Source organism: Salvelinus alpinus, chromosome 15 (assembly GCF_045679555.1).
Source record: "Salvelinus alpinus chromosome 15, SLU_Salpinus.1, whole genome shotgun sequence".
Classification (NCBI taxonomy): Eukaryota; Metazoa; Chordata; class Actinopteri; order Salmoniformes; family Salmonidae; genus Salvelinus; species Salvelinus alpinus.
Window position 1 is genome coordinate 23498382 of NC_092100.1, and position 19138 is coordinate 23517519.

Consider the following 19138-nt stretch of genomic DNA (forward strand, 5'->3'; position numbering starts at 1 on the left):
CACTCTGGGCCAAGGGCACAACCCAGCACTCTGGGCCAAGGGCACAACCCAGCACTCTGGGCCAAGGGCACAACCCAGCACTCTGGGCCAAGGGCACAACCCAGCACTCTGGGCCAAGGGCACAACCCAGCACTCTGGGCCAAGGGCACAACCCAGCACTCTGGGCCAAGGGCACAACCCAGCACTCTGGGCCAAGGGCACAACCCAGCACTCTGGGCCAAGGGCACAACCCAGCACTCTGGGCCAAGGGCACAACCCAGCACTCTGGGCCAAGGGCACAACCCAGCACTCTGGGCCAAGGGCACAACCCAGCACTCTGGGCCAAGGGCACAACCCAGCACTCTGGGCCAAGGGCACAACCCAGCACTCTGGGCCAAGGGCACAACCCAGCACTCTGGGCCAAGGGCACAACCCAGCACTCTGGGCCAAGGGCACAACCCAGCACTCTGGGCCAAGGGCACAACCCAGCACTCTGGGCCAAGGGCACAACCCAGCACTCTGGGCCAAGGGCACAACGGCCACAGGCCGCAAAAGGCATAGATTTTTTAGGGTGCATTACAGCTACACAAAGGCGATTCCGCCGTGAAAATCGAGGCATTATCAAGTGCTTGTCAAATTGTGAATGAGAGACAGCCTGCGCAAAAATGCCTTTCAAACAACTTTTTTCAAACCCTCGTTAGTCGCATCATCATTCTTACAATGTATTAAAAATCAAAACATAACGTCCAATGTTTGTAGAACAACTAAAGTTACATTAATAACTCTAAATTAAACATATAGGAGTACCCATCTTTGTTAACCGCTCAACACAAAATAGCCGCGTGTGCGCACTCCCTCAAATCGTTTGGAGAAAATATCCTTTCTATTTTATTCAGCTCTGTTCAATTGTATTATTCATACTATACAATAATGCTATGGAATTCTAAGCAAATCTTGTCTGTGTAGCCCACAACCATATAGCATAACCAGATCAGGACCTAACACAAGGACAACTCAGAGTATGCTATTCTGTTCTTCTGAAATATACATTTTCTTCATATCTGTCACATCTTCTCCTGCTCCTCCCCTCCGGCGTGCGACATCGCCAAAATACTAATCACCGGTCCTGGGATTCATCATTATTCACACCTGTACTTCATTAGCTTCATAATTTCCTCCCCTTTATGTGTCACTCTTATGTTTTCTCACCAGTTGGTATTATCCTTGTGTACCGGCATTTAGCCACATGGATTTGTCTCGTTCCTGATTTTGTTGTTTTATTAAACGTTTCACCTGCTTCCCAACTCACAGCTCCGTTATTACAATATCATGCTTCTTTAGACCTGCCCAAAATAAATAATGGATTCATTGTGAAGGTATAGGCTATATTACATGGATTTAGTAGACTTTTTAAAATGTAGATGTTACAAAGATCTGCATCTGTGGCTTGTAGGCTAAACGTGGAAGCCAGATGCTAAATGTGTTTGTTAATTAACGGTCAATTCCCGCCTGACTGACAGTTATTTGCTTGACAATCACCGGCAGACGAAATTTCATGCCAGCCACAGCCCTAGCCTCTAGTTTCGCCGGTAAAACTCCAGTACACTGCTAAACTCTATTCATCCTTGATCATTGTAACTTCACATCAGAAAATGTATTAATATGGACAAAGAAAAACAAATGATATTTACAAATGTACTTAATTGAAAGTGTCTGACTTACTCTAGACTATTTACTCAACAAGCAAGCAATGGAAAATGGCATGTAAAAAATTATACATTTTGACTGAAATGTGCCTCTTCTAGCATACTCTGAAAGGTTGCTACCTCTGGAGATAGAAATGGTGAATTGTAAGCCATAATTATCTTTAAAAACTAGAGTAAAAGTGGTATTTAATACGAAACATCCCCTGAGAGACACTCTCAGCCACATCGAATGATAATGTAAATTGGGTCAGAGCCACACATGCCAGTGCATGAAAGCTATGCTCTGTGTGAAGATGAAAAACATTTAATGAAGATCTAACCCCTCACACATGAAACATTTATAATGGAAATGTATTTGGACCCAAAGGCAATTCACTTTGCAACAGAAAGGAAGAAAGAAATATATTCTCAGACAGGCTCCTTCAACAGCACAGAAAAATAGAAAAAGGGGGACGGAAAGAGAAACTGGGAGGAGGGCTCAAAAGCCTCCAGACCTCTATTTATAACCATTCAGCCAGTGAACTGCCACAGTCCAAATACCAGAAGGTCTTTTTAAAAACGTTTCATTCAATGCCTAATGTTGTTTTCATCTAAAAAGAAAAAGGTTAAAAAGAAAACAGTAACAACTAAATTAACACTTCTTTAAGGAAAAAATAGTCTTGGACAGCCATTACAAAAACACAAAGGGGAATTCAAAACAAAAGTGCTGCATTCTGTAAAAAAACGACTGAGAAATTGCTGATGTCTGAGCTGCATGTGTATTTCTCTCCATTAGCACTTCAAGCACTACTGTCCCTTTCAGCAGCTAAGTGGGTCTGTGGGAGAATGGCCCGGGCCTCCATTAGGTGAAGCTGAAAAACCCTTGTGAAGAGCAGAACAAGACACACTTGTCAGCTGCTGGGAGCCTCTGGAAGCAGGGCTGCCACCAAAGTGTGCATCTGGTTCAGGGGTGGGGGCTGCTGAGGAAGACTAAGGGCCAGCCCCGCCACCATTCTATGCTGCCATTGTGAGGTCCAGTGCAGGGGTCACGGTAGAGCACATGGGCGAGGGGCTTCCCTTGTCAGTCAGCACATTGGTTAGGTGTTTTGTGTTGTGAGAGGAGAGGCAGTGCTGCCCAACCCCCTCCTCTCTGAAGCGTTCCACCACTAGTCCTGCTCGGTTTCTGTTTCTCCTCCATCTGCTCTACACAGACAGAGAGAGTCAAGCAGGGGGGCTCTGGGCTGCAGCGTCCAGGCTACAGACAAAATAAACAACTCTTCACCAGCCAGAAAGTTAAGGAATGTAAGACTTCTGGCAACACTAGTGTGTGACGCTTATAGAAATGTGGCACTTAAATTAAACAGGTTATTACTTCCGATTTAAAGTAACTGTCCAGTGAAAATTTCACTTTTAAAAGTTCGCATTCTGTTAACTTATACCCAAATAATGTAGTGGACTCGCCATATTCTCATATTTTTGACCAAAGCATAAAGTGGGAGAAATAAAAGACCGAACTCAAACAGACTAGAGGTCGACCGATTAATCGGAATGGCCGATTAATTAGGGCCGATTTCAAGTTTTCATAACAATCGGAAATCGGTAATTTTGGACGCCGATTTGGCGTTTTTTTTTTTTACACCTTTATTTAACTAGGCAAGTCAGTTAAGAACACATTCTTATTTACAATAACGGCCTTGGAACGGTGGGTTAGCTGCCTTGTTCAGGGGCAGAACGACAGATTTTTACCTTGTCAGCTCAGGGATTCAATCTTGCAACCTTACGGTTAACTAGTCCAACGCTCTAACCACCTGCCTCATGAGGAGCCTGCCTGTTACGCGATTGCAGTAAGAAGCCAAGGTAAGTTGCAAGCTAGCATTAAACTTATCTTATAAAAAACAATCAATCAATCATAATCACTAGTTATAACTACACATGGTTGATGATATTACTAGTTTATCTAGCTTGTCCTGCGTTACATATAATCGATGCAGTGCGTATTTGCAAAAAAGGACTGTCGTTGCTCCAACGTGTACCTAACTATAAACATCAATGCCTTTCTTAAAATCAATACACAGAAGTATATATTTTTAAACCTGCATATTTAGCTAAAAGAAATCCAGGTTAGCAGGCAATATTAACCAGGTGAAATTGTGTCACTTCTCTTGCGTTCATTGCACACAGAGTTAGGGTATATGCAACAGTTTGGGCCGCCTGGCTCGTTGCAAACTAATTTGCCAGAATTTTACGTAATTATGACATAACATTGAAGGTTGTGCAATGTAACAGGAATATTTAGACTGATGGATGCCACCCGTTAGATAAAATACAAAACGATTCCGTATTTCACTGAAAGAATAAATGTTTTGTTTTCGAGATGATAGTTTCCGGATTCGACCATATTAGTGACCTAAGGCTCGTATTTCTGTGTCTTATTATGTTATAATTAAGTCTATGATTTGATAGAGCAGTCTGACTGAGCGATGGTGGGCACCAGCAGGCTCGTAAGCATTCATTCAAACAGCACCTTTGTGCGTTTTGCCAGCAGCTCCGCTGTTTATGAATTCAAGCCTATCAACTCCCGAGATTAGGCTGGTGTAACCGATGTGAAATGGCTAGCTAGTTAGCGGGGTGCGCGCTAATAGCGTTTCAAACGTCACTCGCTCTGAGACTTGGAGTAGTTGTTCCCCTTGCTCTGCATGGGTAACGCTGCTTCGAGGGTGGCTGTTGTCGATGTGTTCCTGGTTTGAGCCCAGGTAGCGGCGAGGAGAGGGGTGGAAGCTATACTGTTACACTGGCAATACTAAAGTGCTTATAAGAACATCCAATAGTCAAAGGTATATGAAATACAAATGGTATAGAGAGAAATAGTCCTATAATTCCTATAATAACTACACCCTAAACCTTCTTACCTGGGAATATTGAAGACTCATGTTAAAAGGAACCACCAGCTTTCATATGTTCTCATGTTCTGAGCAAGGAACTTAAACGTTAGCTTTCTTACATGGCACATATTACACTTTTACTTTTCTCCAACACTTTGTTTTTGCATTATTTAAACCAAATTGAACATGTTTCATTATTTATTTGAGCCTAAATTGATATTATTGATGTATTATATTAAGTTAAAATAAGTGTTCATTCAGTATTGTTGTAATTGTCATTATTACAAATAAATAAATAAATAAATAAAAATCGTCCGATTTATCGGTATCGGCTTTTTTTGGTCCTCCAATAATCGGTATCGGTGTTGAAAAATCATAATCGGTAGACCTCTAAAACAGACAGTTTAAAAAATATTTGCTATTTCCTCAGAGTATGATGTCATACTCCTGAGGAGGATGAGCTGGCCAATCAGCAGTCTACTCACATGGAATGCCCAGTATAATGCCCAGTATACGCCCACACCATTCTGTTGTTGGGATACACCCACTGCGTTCCAACCAGTGTAAATTCCGTCAACAAAAATAGTGACCAAGGATGTTTTCACATATAGTGCTCTTTAAAATAACATATCTCAGTCCACTTTAAAGTGAACTCTGTGGTAAAAAAGAGCAAAATAACTCTGTTCCCTTTGCATTCACACTGCCCTTGTATTTGGATGAGGACTCAACTATTTTGCCAGTTCACTTCACCTACAGTGGGGAGAACAAGTATTTGATACACTGCCGATTTTGCAGGTTTTCCTACTTACAAAGCATGTAGAGGTCTGTAATTTGTATCATAGGTACACTTCAACTGTGAGAGACAGAATCTAAAACAAAAATCCAGAAAATCACATTGTATGATTTTTAAGTAATTCATTTGCATTTTATTGCGTGACATAAGTATTTGATCACCTACCAACCAGTAAGAATTCCGGCTCTCACAGACCTGTTCGTTTTTCTTTAAGAAGCCCTCCTGTTCGCCACTCATTACCTGTATTAACTGCACCTGTTTGAACTCGTTACCTGTATAAAAGACACCTGTCCACACATTCAATCAAACAGACTCCAACCTCTCCACAATGGCCAAGACCAGAGAGCTGTGTAAGGACATCAGGGATACAATTGTAGACCTGCACAAGGCTGGGATGGGCTACAGGACAATAGGCAAGCAGCTTGGTGAGAAGGCAACAACTGTTGGCGCAATTATTAGAAAATGGAAGAAGTTCAAGATGACAGTCAATCACCCTCGGTCTGGGGCTCCATGCAAGATCTCACCTCGTGGGGCATCAATGATCATGAGGAAGGTGAGGGATCAGCCCAGAACTACACGGCAGGACCTGAAGAGAGCTGGGACCACAGTCTCAAAGAAAACCCACTACGCCGTCATGGATTAAAATCCTGCAGCGCACGCAAGGTCCCCCTGCTCAAACCAGCGCATGTCCAGGCCCGTCTGAAGTTTGCCAATGACCATCTGGATGATCCAGAGGAGGAATGAGAGAAGGTCATGTGGTCTGATGAGACAAAAATAGAGCTTTTTGGTCTAAACTCCACTCGCCGTGTTTGGAGGAAGAAGAAGGATGAGTACAACCCCAAGAACACCATCCCAACCGTGAAGCATGGAGGTGGAAACATCATTCTTTGGGGATGCTTTTCTGCAAAGGGGACAGGACGACTGCACCGTATTGAGGGGGGGATGGATGGGGTCATGTATCGTGAGATCTTGGCCAACAACCTCCTTCCCTCAGTAAGAGCATTGAAGATGGGTCGTGGCTGGGTCTTCCAGCATGACAATGACCCGAAACACACAGCCTGGGCAACTAAGGAGTGGCTCCGTAAGAAGCATCTCAAGGTCCTGGAGTGGCCTAGCCAGTCTCCAGACCTGAACCCAATAGAAAATCTTTGGAGGCAGCTGAAAGTCCGTATTGCCCAGCGACAGCCCCGAAACCTGAAGGATCTGGAGAAGGTCTGTATGGAGGAGTGGGCCAAAATCCCTGCTGCAGTGTGTGCAAACCTGGTCAAGAACTACAGGAAACGTATGATCTCTGTAATTGCAAACAAAGGTTTCTGTACCAAATATTAAGTTCTGCTTTTCTGATGTATCAAATACTTATGTCATGCAATAAAATGCAAATTAATTACTTAAAAATCTTAATATGATTTTCTGGAAGTGTACCTATGATAAAAATTACAGACCTCTACATGCTTTGTAAGTAGGAAAACCTGCAAAATCGGCAGTGTATCAAATACTTGTTCTCCCCACTGTATTTTGTGGTCCGAATCCTCTTTGCATTCACATTGCTAGAAAGGAACCAGGATCTTTTTCCAACATTCACTCAATGCACTCTGGGTTTTCACAAAGTGCAGGACAAGCAATTACATCAGAATGTGTTATCTGACAGCTAGATATACCTATTTACATTTTGGAAGCTAATAGATTGCATTTAGTAAAAAAAAAAATACAATTGTAATCAGATGATATTATTATTCTAATATTTACATGTTAATAGTATCAGAAGAATAACTGCAGATTAATTAATGCTGTAATTGAAAATTGTACATCCAATGTAGTCTACTGCCCCTTTAAGAGCTAGAATAGATTTTCTACCCTGTGTTGGGATCTCACCAAATACTGTATGTTGGTGTTTTCACACTATTCAAACCCCACAATCGACTAAACAGTTTATGAAGCTCTCTTAGCCTATAGATCACATATTGCAAACAAATCATCTGAACTCAAAAACACCACACATACTGTTGAAGTCAAGTTTACATAAACTTAGGTTGGAGTCATTACAACTTGTTTTTCAACCACTCCACACATTTCTTATTAACAAACTATAGTTTTGGCAAGTCAGTTAGGACATCTACTTTGTGCATGACAAGTAATTTTTCCAACAATTGTTTACAGACAGATTATTTCACTTATAATTCACTGTATCACAATTCCAGTGGGTCAGAAGTTTACATACACCAAGTTGCCTGTGCCTTTAAACAGCTAGGAAAATTCCAGAAAATTATGTCATGGCTTTAGAAGCTTCTGATAGGCTAATTGACATAATTTGAGTCAATTGGAGGTGTACCTGTGGATGTATTTCAAGGCCTACCTTCAAACTCAGTGCCTCTTTGCTTGACATCATGAGAAAAATCTAAAGAAAATCAGCCAAAACCTCAGAAAAACAATTGTAGACCTCCATAAGTCTTGTTCATCCTTGGGAGCAATTTCCAAATGCCTGAAGGTACCACGTGCATCTGTACAAACAATAGTACGCAAGTTTAAACACCATGGGACCACACACCCGTCATACCGCTCAGGAAGGAGACGCATTCTGTCTCCTAGAGATGAACGTACTTTGGTTTGAAAAGTGCAAATCAATCCCAGAACAGCAGCAAAGGACCTTGTGAAGATGCTGGAGGAAATTGGTACAAAGGGTATCTGTAGCCACAGTAAAACGAGTCCTATATCGACATAACCTGAAAGGCTGCTCAGCAAGGAAGCAACTGCTCCAAAACCGCCATAAAAAAGCCAGACTATGGTTTGCAACTGCACATGGGGACAAAGATTGTACTTTTTGGAGAAATGTCCTCTGGTCTGATGAAACAAAAATAGAACTGTTTGGCCATAATGATCATCGGTATGTTTGGAGGAAAAAGGGGGAGGCTTGCAAGTCGAAGAACACCATCCCAACCGTGAAGCACGGGGGTGGCAGCAATCAGGTTGTCGGGGTTCTTTGCTGCAGGAGGGACTGGTGCACGTCACAAAATAGATGGCATGAGGTAGGAAAATTATGTGGATATATTGAAGCAACATCTCAAGACATCAGTCAGAAGTTAAAGCTTGGTCGCAAATGGTCTTCCAAATGGACAATGATCCCAAGCATACTTCCAAAGTTGTGGCAAAATGGCTTAATGGCCATCACAAAGCCCTGACCTCAATCCCATAGAAAATTTGTGGGCAGAACTGAAAAAGCAGGTGCGAGCAAGGAGGCCTAAAAACCTGACTCAGTTACACCAGCTCTGTCAGGAGGAATGGGCCAAAATTCACCCAACTTATTGTGGGAAGCTTGTGGAAGGCTACCCTAAACATTTGACCCGAGTTGAACATTTTAAAGGCAATGCTACCAAATACTAATTGAGTGTATGTAAACTTCTGATCCACTGGGAATGTGATGAAAGAAATAAAAGCTGAAATTAATCACTCTACTATTATTCTGACATTTCACATTCTTAAAATTAAGTGGTGATCCTAACTGACCTAAAACAGGGAATTTTTACTAGGATTAAATGTCAGGAATTGTGAAAAACTGAGTTTAAATGTATTTGGCTAAGGTGTATGTAAACTTCCGACTTCAACTGTATTTTGGAATTTCTGTGCATCCTTGACAATCGCTAATCAATAGGCCTATCCAGAAACAACACACATTTTTTCCAATGGGAGGAGGTTTATGGCAGGGGAAACGGTGTTGCATTAGTCTAGTGTGTGGTGCGGGAATAATGACAAGCAAACCTGGGGAGCTTTGTGTTCACATTGCCCTAAAAAAGATGGTCTCAGTTTGGTTCGCTTCGGGGGACTCTTGAATTCAGCAAAATTCAGTAAACCGCACTGAGTTCACGAAAATTGTCTGGAAGGGACAAAGTGTGAAAACACCCTAAAATATTTGTCAAATACCTATTTTTGAGTTTCAATTGACGACACTATAACTGACCCAGAAAAAAACTATAACTAAACAAATTGTATTTTTAATTTAGTTGACTAAAACAAGACTAAATTATCTATGTGACTAAAATCTGACTACTAAATGGACTGAACAATACTTTTTGGAGAGATTAAGAACTTTTCAGCGATAACTTCAATTAATATTAACAGCACAGACGCGCAGCATAGGTTATACAAATCGAGCAGGCGACTCTTGCTTCCCCATAGCTAACCAGTCACCACCAGCCTTATAGTTTGCTACCCTTGCCTGGTTAAGAAAAACAAGCTGCTTTACGAAATTAAAAACAATAGAGCACTGAGTTAAATAGTAAAACAGTTCAGCTATGTTTTTCTCCCCCCTTGAGTATAGAAAAGTAGTCTGTACTTGAATTTGTACCCTCCCACTTTCCCCACTGCATTTCATAGCCATGTTCCGTAGCCAAGATGCCCTCGTTTCCCCAGAAAAAACTGCTTGATTCTAGCCAATACCATTCAAAAGATGTGACCCAATACCGGCACAACGTTTTTTTCTATTTTTTTCTATCGTGCATTGGTGGGATGCATTTTACCATCATAAATCAAGTCCTAGTTTATTGGTCGCGAAAACAGATTTGCAGATGTTATCACAGGTGCAGCGAAATGCTTGTGTTTGTAGCTGCAACCGTGCAGTAATACCTTGCAATAATACTTTTAAAAAACAATACATGTAATCCAGAAATTATATTTTTTATATGAGTGCCTGGATACAGCCCTTAGCTGTGGTATATAGGCCATATACCACAAACCCCTGAGGTGCCTGATTGCTATTATAAACTGATCGAGTATCGATTATCATTATACTAAACCTGGTACCGATGTCAAAATTCTGGTATCGTGACATGTGGACAAGTCTATGGCCTCTCAGTGAGCTCAATATCTCAGCGGGAGCTCCCTAATCCCTGCTCATTCATCTCAGCCTGCACGTCTGACCCCCTTCATGAAAACCAACAGCTTCAGAGCATTCTAGCTAGGCAGGTCAAAATGATGTACAGTTCAACCAAGAGTTTGAGTGAATCTGTAAATGGAATGTCTTCACCCTAGCCACCCCTTTCCCCTGCTGCCCTTCCAACTCTGGAACTAGGGGCAGTTCATGCTTTCAGATACTGTGAACAATGCCCCTGCAGGGTGCAAGGCGACTGAGGCGAGCTAGGAAAACTATTCCCTGGGTTAACTTCCAAAGACTGATGGGGTCAGCCAGACATACTGCTCCTAAACAAGCAGAAACTAAAGGGAGTTCACTAGCCACTGGTAAAAGCATAGTTATGATGAGGGGAATATTCAACCAACAGGAGACACACACACACACACACACACACACACACACGAGAAGGAAAAGGAAAACAAACTTATTTCCATCAAGCCCTGTGTTAAACCTCATCTGGGAGGAGGCTCCGGCTCTTCCTGTATTTACATATTATATGGAGCGTGTGACTGGAGAAAAAAATGGCCACCATGGTATTCAACACCCAGGGACCTGTACATGCAGGTAGACGATAAATCATACAATACAGTCAGAAACCTTGAAGACACACACAGCTATTCCTCTAAAGACATGATCACCCACCGTGCTCTCACATAGGAGGGGCCTAGAACTGTTTCTATCCTCTTCAAATAATTCAGTCCATCACATGGCCCCCCCAAAACAACAATATTGGGCAATATCAGTGTTTTTAAAAAGTAGGCTTTAAACAGAGGCAGTCAGGAAAGATGTACAGTATAAAGTCCTAGCCGTAAGAATACAAACAACGATAAAATGGCAGTGCATGTCTGACAGGAAATCTAGTGTTGCCTCTCCCGGTATTACATAAGAGCTCTCTCTCTGACATTCCTCTGTCGCTCACATGGGATCAATGGTCAGATAAATATCAGGCCACGGCTGCCTCACCTCATCTAAGAATGTGCTCCTGAAGTACTTCTCAACCTCCACAGGCAACACAAACACACCAGACAACCTCAAATGAGGAGAATGAATGAGAGAAAACTGCATCAAACCATGATGGTAATAGTATAGTTGCACCATACACAACTATTTGATGCATAAGAAACACTTTTTTTTTTTTTTTTTTTTACTTACTTCAATTTTGTCCGTCTTGGCATCGCCCCAGTACAGTTTTCCTGCTTCATAGTCGATGGCTAAACCGTTGGGCCAACCCAGCGAGGTATTGAGCAGCACGAGACGTTCCATTCCATCCAGGTTAGCACGCTCTATCTTAGGCTTCTCCCCCCAGTCTGTCCAGTACATGTAACTGTGGAGAGAGGCCAGCACAGAATTAAAACCGAAAACAAAATTGCTTTAAGTGAGAATGGAACTCAAATTATTCAACAGGTTTGGGTTAGTACATACGGAAAATCCATTTGAATGTAAATGGATCTAAAATGGATTAAATATGTTTTTTCTTCTCAGCAACCTACACACAATACCCCATAATAACAAAGTGAAGACAGGTTTTTAGAAACTTTTGAAAAAACAGAAATACCATATTTACATAAGTTTTCAGACCCTTTGATATGAAACTCGAAATTGAGCTCAGGTGCATCCGGTTTCCATTGATCATCCTTGAGATGTTTCTACAACTTGATTGGAGTCCACCTGTGGTAAATTCATTTGATTGGACATGATTTGGACAGGCACACACCTGTCTATATAAGGTTCCACAGTTGACAGTGCATATCAGAGCAAAAAGCAAGCCATGAGGTCGAAGGAATTGTCCGTAGAGCTCCGAGACAGGATTGTGTCAAGGCACAGATCTGGGGAAGGGTACCAAAAACATTCTGCAGCATTGAAGGTCCCCAAGAACACAGTGGCCTGCATCATTCTTAAATGTAAGAAGTTTGGAACCATCAAGACTCTTCCTAGAGCTGGCCGCCAATCCAAACTGAGCAGTCTGGGGAGAAGGTCCTTGGTCAGGGAGGTAACCAAGAACCCGGTGGTCACTCAAACAGAGCTCCAGAGTTCCTCTGTGGAGATGGGAGAACCTTGCAGCACTCCACCAAATCAGGCCTTTATGGTAGAGTGGCCAGACAGAAGCCATTCCTCAGTAAAAGGCACGACACCCCCGCTTGGAGTTTGCCAAAAATAATCTTAGACCATGAGAAATTAGATTCTCTGGTCTGATCAAACCAATATTGAACTCTTTGGTCTGAATGCCAAGCGTCAAGCCTGGAGGAAACCTGGCACCATCCCTAAGTTGAAGCATGCATCAAGCTGTGGGGCATCAAGCTGTAGGGATGTTTTTCAGCGGCAGGGAATGAAAGACTAGTCAGGATCGAGGCAAAGATGAACAGAGCAAAGTACAGAGAGATCATTGATAAAAATCTGCTCCAGAGCACTCAGGACCTGACTGGGGCGAAGGTTCACCTTCCAACAGGAAAACGACCCTAAGCACACAGCCAAGACAACACAGGAGTGGCTTTGGGACAAGACTTTGAATGTCCTTGAATGGGACAGCCAGAGTCCGGACTTGAACCCAACCGAACATCTCTGGAGACTTCTGCAGCGACACTCCCCATCCAGGATCTGCAGAGAAGAATGGGAGAAACTCCCCAAATAGGTGCTTCAACAAAGTACGGTGTAAAGGGTCTGAATACTTAATTACATTTTTATTGAAAACTTTTTTCAATAAATAATGAATTAGTTTGACACCGTTTGTAAGCTTTTAAATGATATCAAACTCAACCGTTAAACTTTTCCAGTAAAGCAGACATGGTTGTCTCATGGTATGGTGGGTCAACTTTGAGCACCTTAATCTCCTGAATGTTTTGGCATTCAGGTCCAAAGTCACTTTTCTGATCACTTCTTCAATGGGCAAAGATGTATGGAAGGTTTTGTTGAAATCAAAAGGAATGCTGTAAAAAAGTTAGTGAATTCAAATACATTAATTCAAATGTTTTGCTGAAATTAGTTAAATTGATTACTGTGATGAAGTAAGAAAAAAGCCACAAATCTAAAATGGACACACGTACCCATTGACAGGGTCCAGCACAATGGCCCTTGGTTCATCCAGGTTCTCTGAGATCAGAATGCGGCGCGAGGTTCCGTTCAGCCTTGTAACCTCAATACGGTCAGTACCCGTATCCGTCCAGTAAAGGTTCCGGGCCACCCAATCCACCGCAATGCCATCTGGGTGGTTGATCTCCGTGGTGACCAGGGTCTGGGCCTCGGTGCCGTCAATGCGGGAGCGGCGGATGGCTTTAACCTCGTCGTCTGTCCAGTACACATATCCATCCACAGGGTCATAGTCGATGGCGATGGCATGGCGGATGTCGTCCACCTGCAGAACGATGTCGGTGAAATCTGGGAGGTCCAGAGAAATCCTCCTCAGGTCAGTCCGCCTGGCCAGCAGTAGAACCTGCTCCGCACCTAGGGTAGAGAAGTGGACATAATTGGGAATGAGTGGGGAGAGAGCATGACATTCAACTGGCACGTGAAATAACAGCTTATTGGGGATTTATCTGAGGTCCTACATAGCCATACCTGACAAGCATAAATTAATATGTTTTAGTAAAGATAACATTTCAGAGGGCGATTTATAGTGTAACTTTAAAATCTTGATTTTATTTGTTTAGCTTATGAAAATGAGAAATGTTAGCACTTTTTCATTAAAAAAAAGGTGAGAAGAGGCTTTAGACAAGATTTTGAAACAAAGACAAAAGACCAGATCTAAATATCCATTTCAAATGTCTTTAAGTTTAGCCTTTATCTAAAAGCGTATAAAGATGTTTTCCTGAGGGGAATCGTAGAATAGCTGAAATAGCAGCTGCATTTGGTCACTGGGGCCACACACTGCAGAGGCAATTAGGTCCAACTTCTCCTTGCCTAATCTCCTGTTTTAGCCATTTACGCTCCAGTACCCTTAAAACCAGCTGCAGACTACTGACACCCAATCAGAAGGGTCATCCATCAGGGGTGACACAAATCAGTAATGAGAGTGAAAAAACAGCCCTTCGTTTTCCACCAAGAAGAGAACAACGCCACGTCTTTGATTTAAATTCGCTCCTCGGTCTGCTTCACATTTGACAAAGTGACAAGACTTCCCCTAAATCCACAACAAATGCCCTCCATTTAGCCACCCAAGTTAAACAAATGAGGAGCATGTATGCTTGCTCTTTTTAAACTTTACACAGCCCCACACACACAATCCCACTGCTTTCCTCCTAATCAGAGCTGATACAATGTGGTATTGTCTTACATTCTGTTTAGCTGTCAACACTGCTGGAGGTCTGTTTAATCCTGTAGTCACTGAATACATATATGTTCTATCAGACCGGGATAACTAACCCTCCGCTACCCTAACACACACACACAGGCCCTCTCTATGTTTTACTTGCGCCTCTGGAATGAAGGCTAGAAGAATAAGACTCATTGTTTCCTGGCCTGGGAATACACCGCCTCAATTTGGAAGAGTTATAAATTCAAATAGAGAGGCTCCGCTGCATCCCTGGTCTGGGAGAGGAGAGTCCTTTTGGGGTAATGAATGGGCTGTCGTTAACAGGACTGGTGCACATAGACAATAGTGTTTTCTGTCCCCTGTAGAGAGGGATGGGAACCAGGACTATGATGGCCTGAACCTGGGTTTCAGAATTAGGACTACCTTGGCTTGACGTTTAACTGGTTCGTCCCAACAAATAAAATAAAATTTTATTTGGTCACATGCGCTGTAAACAACAAGTGTAGACAAACAGTGAAATGCTTACTTCCGGGTCCTTAAAAAAAAAGCAGAGTTAAAGATAAGCGGGGGGAAAAAACAGGGCAGTATTGTCACGACTTCGGCTGAAGTCGATGCCTCTCCTTGTTCGGGCGGTTGACGTCACCGGCCTTCTAGCCATCGCCGATCCATTTTTCATTTTCCATTTGTTTGTCTCGTTTTTCCACACACCTGGTTCTCATTGTCCCTCATTATGTGTTGTGTATTTAACCCTCTGTTTCCCCCATGTCTTTGTGTGGTATTGTTTATTCTGTTTTGATGTATGCGCACATTAGTCTGGTTGCGCTGGGTTATGTATACCCGTTTTGTATTTCGTGTTCATTGTGCCGTGTGCTTTTGGTTCACCTGAATAAAAGGCTCCTCCGTGTGCTACCAAATACCTGCTCTCCTGCGCCTGACTTCCTTGCAGCCACTTACGCATACCTGACAAGTATCCCAGGTAAAACAGCCTCCAATCAGGGCTGTTACTCCATAAACAAGGGTTGACCAAGAAATCCGCAACAACTCAGTTTTTTTCCCTATCACCTTTATACACACACGAGGAGGGTTGTGGGTTGGGTCTCTCCTTAAGGCATCTGCATGCTTCGGTTTAGTTGGTTCGGTTCGATTCGAACTAGTGTGCTCGCATACACCCATTGCTTGAAAAACGAGAAATAAGCGGAAAAAGTAGTGTTTGTCCATCTTGAGATGTCGTAGCCAGTATACACTTCCTCAAAATTGTCAGAACTAATCTCTTTTGCCGAGGACATCTTAGTCGTGCAATTTTACATCTAACTAAGATGTTCGGTACAGTATTTCTCAAGTGAAAAATATACATTAAAACAAGATCTCACGACCACAGACTGAGGCTGGCACTAAGACAGCATTGAATGAGCTGTATTTCACCATAAGCAAACAAGAAAATGCCCACCCAGAGGCGGCAATCCTAGTAGCCGGGGACTTTAATGCAGGGAAACTTAAATCCATTTTACCAAATTTCTATCAGCATGTTAAATGTGCAACCAGAGGGGAAGAAAACTCCGGACCACCTTTACTCCACACACAAAGCTCTCCCTCCCATTTGGCAAATCTGACCATAATTCTATCTTCCTGATTCCTGCTGACAAGAAAATAAATTAAGCAGGAAGCACCAGTGACTAGATCAATAAAAAAGTGGTCTGCTGAAGCAGATGCTAAGCTACAGGACTGTTTTGCTAGCACAGACTGGAATATGTTCCGGGATTCCTCCGATGGCATTGAGGAGTACACCACATCAGTCATTGGCTTCATCAATAAGTGCATCGATGAAGTTGTCCCCACAGTGACGGTACGTACAGTTGAAGTCGGAAGTTTACATAAACTTAGGTTGGAGTCATTAAAACTCGTTTATCAACCACTCCACAAATTTCTTGTTAACAAACTATAGTTTTGGCAAGTCAGTTAGGACATCTACTTTGTGCTTGACACAAGTAATTTTTCCAACAATTGTTTACAGACAGATTATTTCACTTATAATTCACTGTATCACAATTCCAGTGGGCTAGAAGTTTACATACACTAAGTTTACTGTGCCTTTAAACAGCTTGGAAAATTCCAGAAAATTACGTCATGGCTTTAGAAGCTTCTGATAGGCTAATTGACATAATTTGAGTCAATTGGAGGTGTACCTGTGGATGTATTTCAAGGCCTACCTTCAAACGCAGAGCCTCTTTGCTTGACATCATGGAAAATCTAAATAAATCAGCCAAGACCTCCGAAAAAAATTGTAAACCTCCACAAGTCTGGTTCATCCTTGGGAGCCATTTCTAAACGCCTGAAGGTACCACATTCATCTGTACATACAATAGTACGCAAGTATAAACACCATGGGACCACGCAGCTGTCATACCGGTCAGGAAGAAGACGCGTTCTGTCTCCTAGAGATGAACGTACTTTGGTGCAAAAAATGCAAATCAATCCCAGAACAACAGCAAAGAGCAAAGGACCTTGTGAAGATGCTGGAGGAAACAGGTACAAAAGTATCGATATCCACAGTAAAACGAGTCCTATATCGATATAACCTGAAAGGCCGCTCAGCAAGGAAGAAGCCACTGCTTCAAAAACGCCATTAAAAAGCCAGACTACGGTTTGCAACTGCACATGGGGACAAAGATCGTACTTTTTGGAGAAATGTCCTCTGGTCTGATGAAACAAAAATAGAACTGTTTGGCCATAATGACCATCTTTATGTTTGGAGGAAAAAGGGGGCGGCTTGCAACCCGAAGAACACCATCCCAAACGTGAAGCACGGGGGTGGCAGCATCATGTTGTGGGGGTGCTTTGCTGCAGGAGGGACTGGTGCACTTCACAAAATAGATGGCATCATGAGGGAGGGAAATTATGTGGATATACTGAAGCAACATCTCAAGACATCAGTCAGGAAGTTAAAGCTTGGTCGCAAATGGGTCTTCCAAATGGACAATGACCCCAAGCATACCTCCAAAGTTCGGGCAAAATGGCTTAAGGACAACAAAGTCAAGGTATTGGAGTGGCCATCACAAAGCCCTGACCTCAGTCCTATAGAAAATTTGTGAGCAGAACTGAAAAAGTGTGTGCGAGCAAGGAGGACTACAAACCTGACTCAGTTACACCAGCTCTGTCTGGAGGAATGGGCCAAAATTCACCCAACTTATTGTGGGAAGCTTGTGGAAGGCTACCCGAAACGTTTGACCCAAGTTAAACAATTTAAAAGGCAATCCTACCAAATACTAATTGAGTGTACGTAAACTTCTTACCCACTGGGAATGTGATGAAAGAAATAAAAGCTGAAATAAATCATTCTCTCTACTATTATTCTGACATTTCACATTCTTAAAATAAAGTGGTGATCCTAACTGACCTAAGACGTTGCATTTTTACTAGGATTAAATGTCATTAATTGTAGAAAATCTGAGTTTAAATGTATTTGGCTAAGGTGTATGTAAACTTCCGACTTCAACTGTACATATTACCTCAACTAACCGGTGCCCACCTGTATATAGTCTCGCTATTGTTATTTTATTGCTGCTCTTTAATTACTTGTTACTTTTATTTCTTATTCTTATCCATATTCTTTTTAACTGCATTGTTGGTTAGGGGCTCGTAAGTAAGCATTTCACTGTAAGGTCTACTACACCTGTTGCATTCGGCGCATGTGACTAATACAATTTGATTTGATCTATCGTTGAATGACCAAAAAAACACTACTGTAAAGGGGTGTAGCCTTGGGCTTGCCTCAATTTTTTTTTGTGCGCACAAACAGCTGTGAGGCCAAAAACCTCACAAAATGGAGTCATAATATACACTACAAGACCTAAAGTAAGCGGACACCTGCTTGTCGAACATCTCATTCTAAAATCATGGGCATTGTTGTTTTCCCGTTTTGCTCCACTCTTCTGGGAAGGCTTTCTACTATATGTTGGAACATTGCTGCGTGGACTTACTTTCATTGAGCCACAAAAGCATTAGTGAGGTCGGGCACTGATGTTGGGCGATGAGGCCTGGCTCGTTGTCGGCATTCCATTTCATCCTAAAGGTGTTTGATGGGGTTGAGATCAGGGCTCTGTGCAGGCCAATCAAGTTCTTCCACACCGATCTCGACTAATAATTTCTGTATGGACCTCTCTTTGTGCAAGAGGGCATTATCATGCTGAAACAGGAAAGGGCCTTCCCCAAACTATTGCTACAAGGTTGGAAGCACAGAATTGTCTAGAAAGTAATTGTATGCTGTTGCATTTAAGATTTCCCTTCACTGGAACTAAGGGGTTTAGCCCGAACCATGAAAGAAAAACCCAAGACCATTATTCCTCCTCCACCAAACTTTACAGTTGGCACTATGCAGGTAGCGTTCTCCTGGCATCCGCCAAACCCAGACTTGTCCGTCAGACTGCCAGATGGTGAAGCATGATTCATCATTCCAGAGAACGCGTTTCCACTGATCCAGAGTCCAATGGCTTTACACCACTCCAACTGACGCTTGGTATTGCGCATAATGATCTTAGGCTTGTGTGCAGCTGCTCGGCCATGGAAACCAATTTCATGAAGCTCCCGACGAATAGTTATTGTGCTGACGTTGCTTCCAGAGGCAGTTTGTAACTCGGTCGTGAGTGTGGCAAC

At 42.6% G+C, this 19138-nt stretch overlaps 1 protein-coding gene across 2 annotated transcripts in view; it reads right to left on the reverse strand.

The window, feature by feature from the left end:
* LOC139539753 (low-density lipoprotein receptor-related protein 5-like) overlaps positions 1-19138 on the reverse strand; it is an 83698-nt gene that overhangs the window by 37756 nt on the left and 26804 nt on the right. For both annotated transcript variants that reach the window (XM_071343009.1, XM_071343011.1), the window contains 2 exons: positions 13284-13680; positions 11395-11566 (listed from right to left, as the gene is read on the reverse strand). In XM_071343009.1, the coding sequence (XP_071199110.1) occupies positions 11395-11566; positions 13284-13680 (569 nt within the window). The remainder of the gene's footprint in view (positions 1-11394; positions 11567-13283; positions 13681-19138) is intronic.